At 50.1% G+C, this 17,031-nt stretch overlaps 1 protein-coding gene, 1 long non-coding RNA gene and 1 other non-coding gene across 3 annotated transcripts; 1 reads left to right on the forward strand and 2 right to left on the reverse strand.

Moving 5' to 3' along the window:
- Nucleotides 1-5,827: 5,827 nt before the first annotated feature.
- Nucleotides 5,828-7,499, reverse strand: LOC114618758. Its single transcript, XR_003711004.1, has 3 exons — nucleotides 7,415-7,499; nucleotides 7,175-7,302; nucleotides 5,828-6,043 (listed from the first exon to the last, which is right to left on the reverse strand). It is a non-coding gene; the product is annotated as an uncharacterized LOC114618758 (long non-coding RNA).
- LOC114618798 lies at nucleotides 6,255-6,529 on the reverse strand. The gene has a single exon (XR_003711020.1).
- A 328-nt stretch (nucleotides 7,500-7,827) lies between the features above and the next one.
- Glrx5 (glutaredoxin 5) lies at nucleotides 7,828-16,357 on the forward strand. The gene is made up of 2 exons (XM_028764549.1): nucleotides 7,828-8,189; nucleotides 15,776-16,357. Exons 1-2 carry the CDS (start codon nucleotides 7,904-7,906, stop codon nucleotides 15,949-15,951), a joined length of 462 nt encoding a protein of 153 aa, XP_028620382.1. The 5' UTR covers nucleotides 7,828-7,903; the 3' UTR covers nucleotides 15,952-16,357.
- Nucleotides 16,358-17,031: the final 674 nt, after the last annotated feature.

A 17,031-nucleotide genomic window follows, 5' to 3' on the forward strand; every position in this document is an offset into this window, starting at 1 on the left:
TTAGAATTACATACGGAGCAGACCCTACAGGCCAGGGACAGTGTGATGGCATCAGGCTACACAACGAATCCTGCCTGGGAACCCACAGGGGAATGGGCGAAGCATAGGAAACACATAGGAGGAGAACCCACATTTCTGAGGAGAGGGGGCCAAGCAGCCATCAAGGGTCATGCTTGTGTTCTTCAGTGCCCGCAACTGCGCAGGACCGGTGCTGGACTGCACGGGCTGACGTGCTCGCTACACCTCTTAGTGGGCAGGGTCTCCATTGGGTCTACTGTTGCCTCAACAAACCTCCTGTGGTTCCGTTAGGAAAAGGACTCCGTGCGGGTAGCACTCAGTCCCTCATACCTGATGACCAGTATCCCAAGGTACTGACCACGGACGGACAGGAGGGCTTTACACAAAACCGTCCCTCCAGCATCGTGAGGGAAAAAAGCATCCATCCCCTTAAAATTTCTTTGATCATTTGTATTTTTCTTGAAGCAGGGTCTCTAGTCAGCCCAGACAGACCAGTATCCCATGATCCTCCTTGTTTACACCTAATGTTTCCAGAATGTTCTTTTCTGATTCATTTTGGCTGGGGAGAGTGGGGGTGAGGATGGTGGGGTTTCACCTACTTCTGGCTTGCTGGAACTCAGCATATAACCAAGAATGACCTTGAATTCTGATCTTTCTGCCTCCACCTCCTGAGTGCTGGGATTACGGGCATTCACCATCACACCCCATGTCCTGCAGTGTTGGGAAATGAACTCAGAAGTTCCTGCCTGCTAAATAAACATTCTACCAACTGAGCGGCGTGTACCTCTTTAAAATCTCAGCATACCTGCCAACTTTTAAATCTCCCAGTGACCCCGCTACATATGCCACTTTGAGACTCGTACAGAAAGCATGTGAGTTAACCACTCCATAGGCTAGGGTCTGGCACTGGGGGAAAGCACAAATCTGGGTCACTTTCTGATTCCCAGACTGTTATCAGCGCTGCTCCAGCGTCTGTAAAGATGGCAAGCCAGCGCCCCCTGCTGGCCTTACAGGATAAGGCAGGAGACTCACTACAATGCTCAGTTCTTCCTCTCCCCAGCCCTTCAAATGAAGACTCTTGATTTTTTTCCCCCCACAAGCAACAATTTCCTAAAGAGAATTCTTATTAAAGCCGGGAGTAGTACTGTACACCTTTAATGGTAGTACTCAGGAGGCTGAAGCAGGAGGGTCACAATGCTCTACAGGCCAGTTTCAAGGCGCGCGGTGGGTGCGTGTGTCTGTGTGTTTGGGGGTGGGAGCTGGGGAGACCGACCGGATCTTATCTTCAGCTTCCCTAGGTAGTCTAGCACGTGTATGAATTATCTCAGGCTGCAGCTGTGGAAGGTGAAGACAGATGTGGGGATGGATAGGAGGGTCAGGGTAGAACCAACCAGGGCTTCACAAAAAATGTCACAGAAAGGCTGGGTTCAGTCCACCTAGGGGAGAAGGCACCTACCCACAAATGCTAACTTTGCTCTGAGACAATAAAAGCACCCAACTTGCTAGTGAGGTCTTTGCAAATAACAAAAACAAAAAAACCCTCCTTCTCTGCATTTTTGAAAAGCAGAAGAGTTTCCTGTTTGTTTAAATTAAGATCTTTGGCATTTTATATCTTACCGGGCTACACTTTCAAAAAATACAGCATGTAGGGTTAACAAGTGTTATTCTTCTGGCTAAACAGGCAGAAAAAAGAAACAGGTTTAAAGACCCCTTTCCCAATCTTCTCTGAAAAGGAGAATGAAAAGTTTTGTCTCCCCATTCCTAACCCATCCACCCTGAAGGAAGCCCTGGGGTAACTTCTTTCTTGGTGAGAGGAATCCTGTGTGCAGTGGACTTGCATGACAGTGACATTGTTTTGAAAGCATGAAATTGCCGGGCAGTGGTGGCACATGCCTTTAATCCCAGCACTTGGGAGGCAGAGGCAGGCGGATTTCTGAGTTCGAGGCCAGCCTGGTCTACAGAGTGAGTTCCAGGACAGCAAGGGCTACACAGAGAAACCCTGTCTCAAAAAAACAAAACAAAACAACAAAAAACAAACAAACAAACAAACAAAACATGAAATTATCCAGCCGAAAAGGTTTGGGAAATGCTGAGTGAAATTCTGACTCAGCAGGAGTCAGAGGCTTGTCACTCCTCAGAAGAAAACATTCTTCGTAAGTGTTCTTGTGGCTGAGATCATCAGAGGGGCCCTTGGCCTCCTGACACTGACTGGCTCCTTGCTTTTTATGCTGTGGTCTAGGCTCGTCCTCACAAGTCTTTGGGGGCCAATGAGTGACAGAAACTATCTGCTGTTAAAACCCAACCCCAACCCCAAATAGCAACACAGCACTGTATGTTAAACAGGCAGTAGGGGAAAAGAATTTGGGGGAGTTGGCTTATTCTTTACCCACACGAGATCTGGTGATGGAACTCAGGTTTCAGGTCACTAAGCTTGCAGGCCCTTTTACCCACTGAGCCATTGTGCTCATTTAATTCATATGTGTGTGTGTGTGTGTGTGTGTGTGTGTGTGATTGTGTGTGTGTGTATTATTTTAATACCAAACTTAGAGGAACAGCACCACAGAGGACAGACAATATTAAAAACTTGTACTAGCATACAAGACAACTCAGAAGGTACAGTGAATGGACGGAATCTACTGCATGTAAAAAATGCTACCAACCCCATTTAGTTGCCGTCAATAAGAAATTTACTTAAAAAGAAAATCCAAATGCTGGCATTGTCCAGGAAAATCTAACAGGTTTATTTATAAATGTTATAAAGTTGAACTGTTGAAATGTGTTCACTGACACATTTTGCTTGCATTAATGTTTTATATCTTGCATTTATATTAAAAATTCACACACAAGTGAACGTGGAGAAGCTGCCAATACCTGATTCTGTCCCGTTTCCACCCCCAATCATAAAATTGGGTATGTTTTGACCCCATGGAAAACATATCTAACATTCAGAACTACTGATAACAGGAAGAAGAGGAAAATTTTTTTTTCTTTGAGAATGAAATGTTACCCTGCATAGCGTATGCGGCGTGCTAACTGGATATCTTTTGGCAGACTTGTTACACGTTTGGCATGGATAGCACCCAGGTTGCTGTCTTCAAAAAGGCCAACCAGATAGGCCTCACTTGCCTCTTGCAAAGCACCAATAGCTGCACTTTGGAAGCGCAGATTTGTTTTGAAGTCCTGAGTAATTTCTCGCACCAGACGCTGAAAGGTTGCGAATCAGAAGTTCGGTTCAGCTTCACAAAGTGCTAATAGCGGTCACCGGGCCTGATGAGGTTTCTTCACACTCCAGTAGAGGGCGCACTCTTGCGAGTGGCTTTTGTAGCCAGTTGTTTCCTGAGCGCTTTATCACGGGTGGGTTAGCCCGCAGTCGGCTCTGTAGGAGAATCTTGGTATGGGCACCGCCTTACGTTACCTCCCCCTGCTTCTCCTTCTGGAGCTCCGCAAGCGAGAGGCAGCGCTGGCATCAGAGAACAGCGGTGGCTCACCGACGGCTGCAAACACCCGATTTAATTCTAAACTTTACAGGAAACCTTTCCTTTTGCACTCGGTGTCCAGTAAGTTTCTCAATAAAACAAAGTCCGACAGTTGTACAACTTTAAGACATATAGGCTGGGTGTGGTGGTTCACACCTGTCAGTAACTCCAGCGTTTCCGATGCTGCTGAGAGGACAGGCGCACACCGCCACACCTAGGCTTCCTGTAAGGTTCAGATGGATTTGTGCACACAGAAGCTGTTTGGAGAATGAAATTCACAATGTACACGGGACAAACTCACACGGAGGCAACTGCTCCGGAGGAGGGAAACGCAGCAGACCGCCTTACAACTCCACACCACTCGGGCAAATCTTGAAATACACACAACCTTCAGTGGCCAGTCTCAAAAAAACAAGGAGAGAAAATAGAAGCGTGGGAAAACTCAAGAATAAAAACCCAATACTCGGTATGCTTAGGACTAGACCCGGGACCACACCCTCATACTCCAAATCCCAGGATGGCACTTCGGGTCTTCACAATGTATGTATACCTTCTCTGTGGTCTATCCTAGGCTGACCTAATCCAGTTGCAGTACACTATCTCCACGTAAGCAGTTACTCCTGGTTCAGACTAAGCACGGAGGACCTGTGCCAGCCAGAATCCTCTGATGTAGGGAATAGGTTACCCACAACTAAGATCAGTTAAGTACTTATAAAAGCCAGAGCTTCAGGGTATGGCAGTACACACCTATAATCCCAGCATTCAGGAAGCTAAGGCAGGAGGATCTGATTTCAGGTTTGACTAGGCTCTGAGGGCAAGGCAAGAAATGTAACAAAAATTAAAACATAACCAAGAGGAAAATAAATATAAACTATCTGTGTTGGAGAGACAGGGAGTCAAAATTCAAAAGGTATTGCTACTCTTGGGAAGGCTGGCTCTGCCTGGGTTTCCACATGCCATTTAGGTGTTGTCTGGGCATCAGGTTAATGGCAGGGCTGAGGTGATGTTCTCCTTAAGTGTATCACAGAGGTGGGTCAGGCTTCAGCTTGGTTTGTGGGGCTCTGGACCTACGAGCCATCTTTACTGTAGGAATTTTGGTGGCTCCACCCCTGTAGCGGGAGAGCCACCTGTCTCTCAGGGCAGCACCTTCAAAGCTCTGGACAGCAGGGTCAGACACACCTATGTCTCCTGGTGTGAGCCCACCCAACCCTTTTTAATTTTTGCTTACTGTGTAAGAGTGTTTTGCCTATGTGTTTGTGTACCACATGTATACAGCACCCCAGAGGCCAGAAGAGGGAGTTGGATTCCCTGGAACCAGAGTTACAGAAAGTGGTGAGCAAGAGGTGGGTGCTAGGAATTGGACTCGGAACCTCTAAAAGAGCAGCCAGTGCTGTTAACCGCTGAGCTATCTCTCCAGCCCTAAATATGTGGTTTTACCCAGATCCTAGGACCCTTGAAAGCAAACTCTCATCCTGCTACCCGAGGATACACACACACCACGGCGACATACATGTCCAGAGCACAATTCTGACGACTGCTTTGGAAGTGTACTTTTTTCACTTTTAAGATGAAGCAACAGCTTAAAAAGTGTTACACCACACACACGCACACACACACTTTAAGACAGCTTTATTAAATTATGTATCCTTGACTGGAACTCACTATGTAGACTGAGCTGGCCTCAAACTCGGATCCATGTGCTACACTTCCCAAGAGCAGGGATCAAAGGTGTGTGCCCACTAAGACCAGCCAGTGGCACTGCATTTCTGAAAAACGGGCTTGGCAATCTTCCCAGTTGGTTACTTGAATGTTATATGACAGCTGGATTACATATCTGACGACTTTCCTAGGCCAACTAAGTGCACATACAGTCAGTATTACAGCTCAGTCTTGTCTTCACTGTCACCTTGACAGGATTTACAGTCATCATAAAATCATTCAGGATGTGTCTACGAGGATGCTTCCAGAAAGGTTTAAGTAGGGAGGAGGCCCCGCTGACCCCTGCAGGATGGGGACCTGGAGCCAGGCAGCAGCATTCATCTCTCCTTCAACTGTGGATGCCATGCGACCAGCTGCCTCAAGCTCCTGCCAGCATGTGTTCATGCCGTGATGTCTACACCCTCACGCTGGGAGACAAAGTAAACCCTTACTCTCTTAAGCTGGTTTTTTGTGTTTTTTTTCGGCCAGGAATTTTGTTACCTCTAATAGTTAGCAACATGCTGTTTGTCATGATTGTTCCGCTTCCAGGTCCCCAGAGCAGTCTGCAAACTCTTTCCCTTCACCCCGTGAACACCAAAGCCAATCAGACGGATTGGAGTAGACAAGACACACGGTTTCCCAGAAGCAAACTGCCAGTATTTATTTATTTATTCATTTATTTAAAGTAAAACGACTTACAGCAGTATAAGCATGAATAAAAGCTCATCGACGCCGGGAGCGACTAACCGACTCTCTGCTGTTAAGGACCCAAATGGTTGACTTTGGGAGCAGCTGTTTTTATCTCCGCATTTCTTGTAAACGTCTATGTATGGTGTCTGGAATCAGAGGGTCTGCGAAATAACAAGATTTTAGTTTGGGGCTTGCCATCAGAAAAAGAACAGGAATCAACACAAATGACAAGGAATCGCTAGGCGAGTCCCATCTGTCTTCAGTTTGCACGGCTCGGGTTTCGCGCCGAGCCACGACTTAGCAGGCTCCACGGCTCCCACGTGTGAGCTCTCTGATTTTTACATTCACTCCCCAGGCGCAAACAGGCCGAGGTTTTGTAGCAGTACTTAGTGTCCAACAGAAACCGCTCCGTCTGCTAAACAATATCTCGACTGCAAAGCTGCTCTGACTGTTGGTGGATCGACAATGACACCGCACAGCCATCATCACCGTGGCAACAGTACCCAGGACCTATCAGAGGAAAATTGCACATGGGACCGCTGGCTCTCGAGCAGGCATGCCTCAGCTTCCTCTGGAGTATGCTTTCTCTGCAAGTCTGGTGTGCTCTAGGGTACCACCAACCCAGCGCAGGGCCAAGACTACAGATTAGAGAGCGGGCCACTGAGGCCTACTGTTTCCACGTGCTAGCGGTGTGAGCACCGACCGTCTGGGGCTCTGTTCTTGGGGGTGGGGGTGGAGAAGTCCTCGTCAAGCGATATAGAAAATGGGGAGAGCGGAGCAAACGACGCGCCTGCTCACTCTTCTACATCATCCTCAGCAGACGTGCAAGGATTCCACCCAAGGGCCATCATCCCCTGCCCCGGAATTCACTGACAGAACACTCTCGTTTAGGACTGTCTGTGCATGTGCTTGGGGGTGGAACTCAGGACGTCGCTTACACCAGGAAAGCCATCATCTACTGAGATATATCCTCATACTTTGTTCTCCCTCTTAGAAAGGTCTCGCTATATGGCTCGGGTTTATTCAGAACTCTTGAGTCCAACAGATCCTCTTGTCTCAGCCCCTCAGAGGCAAGGCACTTTGCAGACAATGGCCACAGGGCCCAGCAACCCACCAATTTTCCTACTTCTTTCAACAAACCCTCCTGACCCCAGCCACAAGGGTTTATGTGGGCACCAGGGTCACCGAGACCCCAAAGCCAGCTGTCCCACGACTAGAGAGCACTTTACACGTTTCTACGATAAAGAACATTCTAGAGGCCAGGAGATGGCTCAGCGTGTCAAGGGACTTACCCTGCAAGCCAGAGTTCCATCACTGGACCCCCTATAAAAGGCGGAAGTCGAGACCCGACTACACAAAGTTGTCTTCCGACTTCTACTCACACGCTGTGGCAGACGCATGCACGCAGATCATACATACGCTGTAATTATAATTTTATGCTAAAAACAGGACACGGCTTGGCAGTCCACGTGCATGGCGGGTCCGAGGCTGAAGCCCCGGGCAGGCCAGGACACGGCAGGTTCCCGGCTCACCTCGGCTGGTGAGGCGCGGAGGCTGACCATCTCTCTGATGCACGCCATCGCAGGACTACCGGCCGCGTAACCGTAGCAATCGGCCACCGCAAACGGAACCGGAAGCTGCGTCTGGACGTGATTCCTTCCCGGCGTGCCGCGGGCGGCAGAAGCCCCGCCTTGCGCTTACCCTATCATCCTAGCGTATCGGGACAGGCCTCGAACGCCCGCAAGAGGAAAGCCGTCTTCCTATAGTCACGCCTCTTGAGGTCCTTCACTGATGGACGTCCGAGTTGTCCAATCAACACGCAAAGCGGTCGTCCACGCTCACTAGCTAGCCTATAGGACGCGGATCCTATAAGCGATGTGATTGGTGGAATTGAGCCAGTATTGTCCAATCACGAGACTCTTCCCAGAGCCTGTCCAATGAGAGCCTCCGGTGGGCCGGCCGGACACCACGGGCACTGTAAGCCCCGGGGTGGCCGCAGAGGCGGTGGACAGCGAGCGGGCATGAGCGCATCCCTGAGCCGGGCGGCGGCGGCTCTGCTGCGCTGGGGGCGCGTCGCGGGTGGCGGCGGCGGCCTTCCCGGAGCCGGCGTGCGGGCGGCGAGCTCCGGCGGCCAGGCGGAGCAGCTGGACGCGCTGGTGAAGAAGGACAAGGTGGTGGTGTTCCTCAAGGGGACGCCCGAGCAGCCCCAGTGCGGCTTCAGCAACGCCGTGGTGCAGATCCTTCGGCTGCACGGTGTCCGCGACTATGCGGCCTACAACGTGCTGGACGACCCGGAGCTGAGACAAGGTCAGGCTCGTGGGATCCGGCGGCGAGGTCGCGGTGAACTTGAGCAGATCCCGAGGGGCAAGGGCCCTCCCTGGTTGTGTAGCCACCACATGGGCGGAGGGCTCGCCTCGGCCCACCTCGGGGCGAGATGTTTCTGGCGTGATCCTTCTGAGCAGGTCGACACTGGGGAGTGGCTAGCTGAGAGGGGGACACTTTGAGGGCTTGGAAGCCAGCAGCGTACTTGCTAGGTGAGGCACTGATGTATGTAGGGAGGAGGTTTTAGGCTTGCCTGTGTCTGCCTCACGAGGTCAGAGGCTGACCTCTAATGTTTAAGGCCCCGAGGGGTCAGGGACTGTCTTCTTGCTGCAGAGAGAGTTTCATCATAGTCTAGCTGGACTCACGTTGGGAAAAAGACACGAACTTTGGTTTTTTTAGGTACCGTAGGCACCAAAGAACAGTGTGCGAGGACTGGGCATGGCAGAGGCTCAGCGGGAAGAGGGAAGCCACTAAGACTTCTGACCCCCGACCAGATTAACAAATTGTCGCTAGGTTAGGGCCTAGAGGACAGAGGACAGAACGGCCAGGCCTGTAGCTTTTCACTGGCCCCGAGGCAAAGAGACTACATCCAGATGTCTAGTACCACGCACCTTTCTCTCAGTCTTCTGCTTGCTCCGAGTGGGGGAAGAGGAAGGCCAGGGATTTTGGTCCTGATCCTTGGCAAGAATAGGTCAATGTGGGCAGAATAACATGAAAGCTGCCTCTGCCCGCTCCCTGCCCCTCCAGTGGAATCTGGGGAACCCTGCATTCTAGTCCCGTGTCTTACTGATCTATTGCTCTAGTTTGGTCACTGTGCTGAAAGGAGACTTTCCTATGTTAGGGCGGAGTATGCAAAGTTTGAAATTACTGATTATAGTTATTCGTAGTATGGTCATTCTTGAGGAGGCTGGGGCTGTGGAGAGCAGGTTTGGCTTGGAATCATCTGTGGTGGATCTGCAGCACAGCCTACTGCAGTGCCTTCTCAGTAAAATGAAGATGATCACGGCGGACCTGGCAGAGTCCACGAGGAAACGAGAGAAGATAAAAATTATAGCTGGGCATAGTAACCCCCAGCTCTCTGCAGGCAGAGGCAGGAGGCTCACCAGTTCAAAGCCAGACCGCACTGCATTGTGGGAATTCCCCCATCCCCTTCTGTACTGTATATGATGTTATCCATCCTCTCTGGCACAGAAGGCACCCATTAAGTGGCAGCAACTTTATTATTAAATCTGATGGCTTTCAAAGTACTTTTCTCCATGTTGTTAAGTGGCTGATCCCACACGTGTTCCCTGTGATAGTATTGATGTCCGAGCTCTGGGGTAAAGCAGAGAAAGGAAGGCAAGTTCATGAATGCTACCAGGACTGGTGGCAAGCCATGCATTACGCTCAGAACCCTGTGTTTTCCTCCTCAGCTAACATCTGGCTGCTTGTGAGGCTCTGGGGTTATCTGGCTCAGGGCACGGTGTAGCTTTGGGTCAGAGGTGGCTCCTTGCAGGGGAAGATAAGCAGTCACTCTGTAGCCTCTGAACTGGGACCTACCTTCCTGCGGTTCCCCTGCAGTTGTGACTCTTAGCAGATAGCTGCATGGTGGATATCTTGCTTAATATGGAGTCTGAGGATGTTTGGCTTAGACTTTCTGCTCCCCTGTGGAGTGTAACTGAGGTTTGATATAATGTGTACAACCAATATGCCCAAGAATAGCAGGGCCTGCTCTGTCATCCATCTCACATGCCCAGCCCCTCATCGCTAGGTGCTCAAACTGGAGACACAAGAATTTAGCTCTTGCCTTTTTTTCTTGTTGATATTTTTTTGTTGTGTTGTTGTTACTCAAGTTTAATTTCTTTTTTTTCTCCTTTAGACAGGCTAGCCAAGCCAGCCTAGACCTCACGGTATAGATCAGGCTGGCCCAGAACTTGAGTTGTTCCTCCTGTTCCTCAAGTGCTGGTTACAGGTTTGAGCTATGGACCCAGTCACAGCACCTGCATTTCTTGACTGCTGATTTCATTGGCTTCTTAGTTACTTTCATTAGTGTGTTATCCAAATAATTAAATGTGTGCCTCCTGTAGCTTAGAAAAATGAAGGTTAGTGGAAGGGGTGTCGTTCTGACTGGGCAGGGTGATGTGAGTGTCCGTCCTCTTCCCTCTCCTCCTCGCTCCTGGGGCCTCTGCTAGCCAGGTTAAGCCTTTTCAAGAGGTCTTTGTCTACACCCAAGTTTGCCAAAGGGCTGGCCTGCGGGCAGGCAGCTCTTGCTCACTTTGGCAGGCAAGGAGAGGCCCTCTCACCTGTGCCACTGCAGCTGTGGCTGTGTGGCAGCTGTGGTCGTGGGGCTGTGTTCCATCCTTTTTCCTTGTGCCAGAGTTTTCAGAGGGCCCTAGTTCTCACCCGGGGTCCAGGGCATGCGGCACAGAGAAGCCTTCTGGTCCTCACTTTGATCACCTAGGGTACACACAGGTCACAGCCACAGGGCACAGTGCTGGCTTGTGGTTCCTTGGGCAATCCTGTGGCTGCTGGCATTGTGAGGTCCTGCCCGTCTGGGGATAGCATCTCTCCCTTGGAGGGCAGGAGCCTGGCTTGTACAGTAGCCTGTGCTGCTGGGAATGGCGCTTGAGCAGGTCAGGCTTTCTGTGACTGTTGTTCTGCTAAGGGAGGCTGGTGCTATTCACAGTCACAGCAGACTTCTCTGTCAGTCTGATAGTCCCGTGCCCACCTCTATGTGTTCATTAAAACAGGAGCAGTGTCTGCCAGGGTAGGGGGCTGAATGTTATTGAACACATAACTGTTAGTTCATGTTTTCTTGTCCTTAAAACATGCAAACTTTTTGATTCGTAACTTTACGTGGCATCGCCTTATGTATGTACATTATGTAAGTAACAGCGGCAGAGGAGCTGTCACTTTGGACATGACACTAGAGCATTTGGAGTTCTCCTTGCTGCTTGCTGAGTTTGTCTCCCAGAGTTTTCTCATCGACTCTCATGTATATATTAAAGTCCTTCTCTGAATTCTCTGAACTCTGCTGTGCCCCACCTGTGAGCTCTGTTTTCTTCAGCCTCCTTCTCCCAGTCCTCCCCCTGGCTTCCCCCCCACCCCCCAACATTCAAGGAAATAGGTACTAACTACTCTGGCGCCTATGGAAGTTAGATGCTCAGTTGTGTGTGTGTGCTCCTGTGGGCCCAGCCATGTGCCGTGGGGGCCTGGCACCAGCACTTTGGAATTGTAACAGTCAGTGTTGGAGATGAAAAGAGCTGTTTCCCTTCTCCCAGAGAGATAGCCTGAGGTGGAGACAGCTTCCTCTGTGAAGGGAGGGCCAGGCGGGCTGTGGGCTCTCCGGTCGCCATTGCTTCTGATGCTGTGTCGCTGTGTCGTTGGAAGCTGAAAGTAGATTTGGAGGCTGTATAATCGGTGAGCAAGCTAAAGTCAATAAAACTTTATTCACAAAGGCAGGAAGAGGTTTAGCCCAAAGCCAGCTTGCCCTCCTCACCAGGTCTAGAGGGTCCCACGTAGGACAAGATGCATGTGTAAGGTGTCCGTGACAACACGGCTCGTGGTGGGGGCGAACCGACAGGATGGGATTCTGGTCTGTTAGGAGACCGGATTAGCAAATGGTAGTTCAGTGATACAGGATAAAGCAACACTGTGCTTCAACAAACCAGCTCCTGGTGTAGTTGATATGGCTAAATACCAGAAACAGATTTGGGCAAAAGTAAGTGGCAAGGAGTACCAGTGGCACAGTAAATACTGTCTGTGTATACTGATGTCAGAGGTGCGAGTCAGCCTGGTGTACTGCACATGCGTGTGCAGTGAGCAGGTCAGTGGGACAAGCTGTGCCGAGGGTCATGGGTTCAGAGGCTGGCTTTAGACTGTGGAAACCGAGATGCTGTCCTGGATCCACCACATGCTAGCTCTGTGACTTTGGGTAGCTTATTTACCCTCTCGGAACCCTAACTTGATCCGTGAAACAGTTAGATCATGCATCTGTATTGGTTAAATAGGATTATTTATGGAAAATACTTACAGTGTATGAAGTGCTGTAGTCCTGAGCTCTGCAAATGCTACTTTCCCCTTACCGCATGGAGCATCCTGCTAGTACCATTCCTGTGTTCTTTCCCCATGCTTGCTGTTTCCTGTGTAACTGAGAAAAGCACTTCTGTGACCAACAGGGCAGAAGACCCTCGATGGGGTGGGTACACATACATCTATAATCCATACTCGTTGAGCCAGGCACTTTGGTAGGAAGTAAGTCATTTCACCAATCACGTACCATTTGATCTTCTCAGTAAATCCACGAGGCAGCATGGACTTTGCAGCCAAGGACACTGAGACTGGGGGATTTTGTCACCTCTCTGAGGCTGCGTCTAGATACCAGCGAGCCCAGTCTGCTGATCTGTGTGCCCGAGACCTGTCTGCTGTTTCCAACCTCTGCTGGCCTCTCCAAGCTCCGTGGTTTCCATGCTGAGAGCCCCACCCCCTCTGAGGTGGGAGAAATGAAGGAAATGTAACCCTAGGTTGGGACACACCTAGGCCAAGATCACAGAGCCTGGCATATGACTCTGGGAATTAGTTCACACCTAAAGTTCTACTGTGAACTTTATCTGGGGACCAGGAAAACCACGACAGTGGTGTGCTTAAGTGTTTCCCTGGAGACAGCACCTTTTGGAAGTGGACAGGGCAGGGCAGGGCAGGGCAAGGCAATTTTAATACTTGTTTTCTTTCTGGCTTGATAAACTATAGTGTTTGGGAGGGGCACAGGCATGGGCACAAGTGCCCGTGGGTCTATGCCAAGTGTCCTCTTCAGTCGCTCTACCCAGTTTTCTGAGTCTGGGCCTCTTACAGAACCTGAACCATACTGACTGGCCAGCAAACCCCAGGGGCTCTCCTAGCTCTGCCTCCAGCTCTTTGTCATGGGTTCTGGGGGCTCAAACACAAGTCTTCATGCTTGCAGGGCACCCACTTTGGGTGCACAGCCACCTCCCTGACTAAAGTATTGTTTGCTTAGCTTGTTTGTTTGTTTCTTTTCTTTTCTTCTTGTTCTTTGTTTTTGATGGAGCAGTGATGTGTGAACCGAGTCCCCAGCTTCCTAGCTCAGTTTAGGGTGACTCCCATTCAACACCTGGTCTTGAATTTGATTACTGTCTAGACTGGGTCTCTAATTTTCAAGAGTTCCTACCTGTCACTACGTAGTGCAGTTTCGAACACTAAATGGGAAGTAAACAAGCCATGTTTAAACAATCCCCATGGTTCATTTTAGTGTGAAAGGCAGTGGGTTCTAGTGATGAAGAACTTTACTCTCTAGGAAGAGTCAGCTGGAACCTAAACTGTTGAAACCCCTAGGCCAGGGCCGTGGCTCACCCCTGCAAACTGTGGCTCACCCCTGCAACACTCTAGAGGTTAGGGCAGGAGTAACTTTGCAAGTTTTAGGCTCGCTTGAGTTACTATGGAGTTCGAGAACAACCTGGGCTAAAGCAAAAACAAAATTAAAAAGCTCCCAGCAAGCAACAGTAACAGCAACAAAAGCTATCCCAGTGATCTGTCAGCTGTGGCTCAGAACTGCCAGGGTCCCAGTGACCTGTCAGCCTGTGGCTTGGAACTGCCAGGAAGCTGCCATGTGTCCTTGAGGCAGAGTTCTTGAAATGTCAGCCATGAGGCAAGACAGGGTGGAACTGTGACACTGATCTCAGAGCCACTTAGTGGCAGCTGGGTGATGGGTGTTCTGGTGCAGGACCCCAGTCACAGGCCTCAGTAGCAGAGCCTCACGTGTGGGACCAGCCCAGGGCTTGAGTGAAGCGAGGTGCTACCGTGAGTCCAGCGTTTCTGGTTTCATCCACCATGAAGGACTATGTCTGAGGGCACACCGTAAGACTAAGCAAACCCGGTCTCCCTTGGATAGAAAACAGTTCATTGTTAGTCAGTGGCACTGTTTAGAGTTCAGTGTGGTTTGGGGCAAGCCTCAGGCAGCAAGTGTATTTTCATTTTGATATGTTCCAAAGCAGTGGGTCCTCAGCAAACACAATCAGTAAGCTTCCTGTGGAGGAAGGCAGGGTTGTGAAACACAGAGACCACATGCAGTCTCCAGTTCAGGAGACTCAGAGAACCTGTGTGTACGTGGATCTTCATTCCCACACCTGCCTCTGCCATAAGGGTAAAGGGTTTGCAGCTGACACATAGGCTGTTTATATTTGAGGGTCAAGTTTAAGGAACAAGCAAAAAAACCAATCAGCAGGACACACATGCCGAGTAGTTGCTCACAGCTTGGTGCACCCGCGTCAGTGCAGTGGAAGCCTTGGATTCTAGGTAGTGCAGTGTGCCGGACCCTGATGCTGTGAAGACCGGCAGGATTTGTCCTCTAAGGGAGCCTCCCCGCTTCTTGAGAGGGCTTCTCTGTGAGGTCCAGGCCTGCCTTAGCTGGGCGCTGGCTTTACAAGTGTGGGCCACCACGCCCAGCCTGTGACTGTTTCTCAGCAGTCACTGTCTGGAGAAGCAAGATAAAAGCTGTAACCCGGTCTCTCTCCAGCGCTGTCATTTACAGCAACTCAGTGCTTTGTAGAGAAAGACAGTAACTTTAAAAAGAAAATATGTTATCTCTAGAGACCATTGTGATGTAACTCAAATTTGTTAATTATATTTGGAGAACAAATATCCATTGATAGGTAGTCAGAGCAAGTCATGTGCTTCAGTTTGTCTACATCAGAAGCTGACCATGGGGCCGGGTTGTAGATCGGAGCACGTTGTGTGGTTTTGGAAGCACCGACTCACTTGGCGTATTTATTGGTATGCTCATTTTTGCCTTTTAAAAACACCTGTCTATAGTACTTATGCCTTTGTTAATTTGTTACTGAACTTACTTGCACTCACACTGCCAAACTGTTGGGCTGTCTTCCCAGCTCTTCATAGTGTGTGTGTGTGTGTGCGCACATGCAGACAGACACACACACACACACACACACACACACAGAAGCATCTAATACTAATCACCACGAGCTACATATGTTCTTCATCAGGTTCTGCAGAGCCCATCCAGGGAGCTGAGCCCTGGGCTTAGGATTCTTGTGCCATAGACAAGAGTTCTTTGCCTCTCCTCAGTAACCCTCAAAGGTAGAGTGTGTTCAGCGTCTTGAGGGTCAGCGGTGGCCCTCACCACTCAGAGCTGCAGGAAGAAGACAGAGGTGGGGTCACCCAGGCAGCCAGTGAGTCCAGGGTGGATTTCACAGCACATTAGAAATGAAGCTGACATTTCTTCCCTGAAAACATGACCTGTGTGGATAATTATAGCTTTGTCTGTCTCGAGTGCCTTGGTTAGACAGTCCCAATCCCTGGCGTGAGTCCCTGGCTGATGTGTCTGTTTTACCAAGAGCCTTACCCGATTCTCACGAAAACCTCAGGAGCTAAAGGTTGAAAGAGAAGCCGAGGGAGCTGCTAAGTAACGCGCTGTCCATTTGGCTCTGAAAGTCCTCGCTGTCCGGGAGTGGGGGAGGTGGCCTGGCTTTCTGCCAGGAGTGCTGGACGTGGTGTTTGTGGTGGAAGGACTCCCTTGCTTCTCTGATCATTTCAGTGACACATCTTCCCTCTCTCCACAGGTATTAAAGACTATTCCAACTGGCCAACCATCCCGCAAGTGTACCTCAACGGCGAGTTTGTGGGGGGCTGTGACATCCTTCTGCAGATGCACCAGAATGGGGACCTGGTGGAGGAACTGAAAAAGCTGGGGATCCGCTCTGCCCTGATGGATGAGAAGGACCAAGACTCCAAGTGAGGCCTGCGGGTGCTCGCCGAGCAGAGCACCCTCTCCATCCTTGGGGCCAGAAAAGCCTTACCGCGTGCTGGTGTCCTGTTGCTGTGGCGCTTGGCTGGGCCTCCTGGCTTGCAAGCGGGCAGGTGCTTTTCCTTTAGTCTTTGGCTCAGAATACCCTCTGGTGAACTTACAACCACTGCACTGTAAATCATTGTTGTGATCTTGTGTTGCTGTAACCCTGACCTGTTCTTATGTTGACTCTGTTCTCTGCTGGCTTCGAGAGTCAGTCCTGATCTTGTGGTTTGGGTTGTAAAGATGGCAAAGCCCCCAATGTTTTTGTAACTTCCTCTAAAAGGGAAATGATGGACAGAGAAGAAAATGCGGTGGCTAGAGTGTTGTTTTTTTAAAAATAAATTGCCAACACAGATGTGTGTGTGAGTAATTAAACCCAGCGAGTACAGATCCGTAGGATGTGGAGAATGAGCCACCTTTCTTTGTATTTTCTTCCTTCCTTCCCCTTGTCTCTCTGCCTCTCACGGCCCTCTCTCCTCCCTGCCTCTCCCTCTCTCTTTCCGTGCAGCCCAGGCTGGCATTGGCTCTTCAGGTAGCCAAAGGTGGACTTGACCTTCAGATCCACTAGCCTCCACCCTCCAGGCACTGATATGTCAGCCATCCGCCACCATAGAGTGAGAACAGGATCCAGGGCAGTGTTCACACCAGGCAAACACTTTATCAACTGAGGTACGGCCGAAGGCCTACCTCCGCCCTCTTATTTTGAGTAATTAATCAACAGCGACTTTGATATTCACCATTTGGCTGCTCTGACATTCCTTTAGGCTACTAGGCAGCGTCTGTACAGTGTGTCTGAGCCAGGTGGTAAGGCTGTGCTGCAGGGATGTCCCCTCTAGATGAGAGACGGCATCAGCTGGCCTCTGAAGCATTTTCTTTCTCATGAACTGCGGTCTCAGAGGAAATCATTGAATCTGTGTCTGTCTTCCAGTACAGCATCTTGGTGGGACTTCCCTGGGGCTCATCCATCCAGAGACTGGTGTGGAGGACCCAATTCCCCACCCTCACCTGTGAGACACTTCCCTTCTAGTG

The sequence above is a fragment of the Grammomys surdaster genome, unplaced genomic scaffold, assembly GCF_004785775.1.
Source record: "Grammomys surdaster isolate TR1022 unplaced genomic scaffold, NIH_TR_1.0 144, whole genome shotgun sequence".
Lineage (NCBI taxonomy): Eukaryota > Metazoa > Chordata > Mammalia > Rodentia > Muridae > Grammomys > Grammomys surdaster.

What these genes read in the sequence shown, in the direction of transcription:
- Glrx5 (XM_028764549.1), top strand. Translation starts at nt 7,904, where the DNA reads ATGAGCGCATCCCTGAGCCGGGCGGCGGCGGCTCTGCTGCGCTGGGGG. An exon ending in CGACCCGGAGCTGAGACAAG is followed by an intron (nt 8,190 to 15,775) that starts GTCAGGCTCGTG and finishes CTCTCTCCACAG; the next exon opens with GTATTAAAGACTATTCCAAC.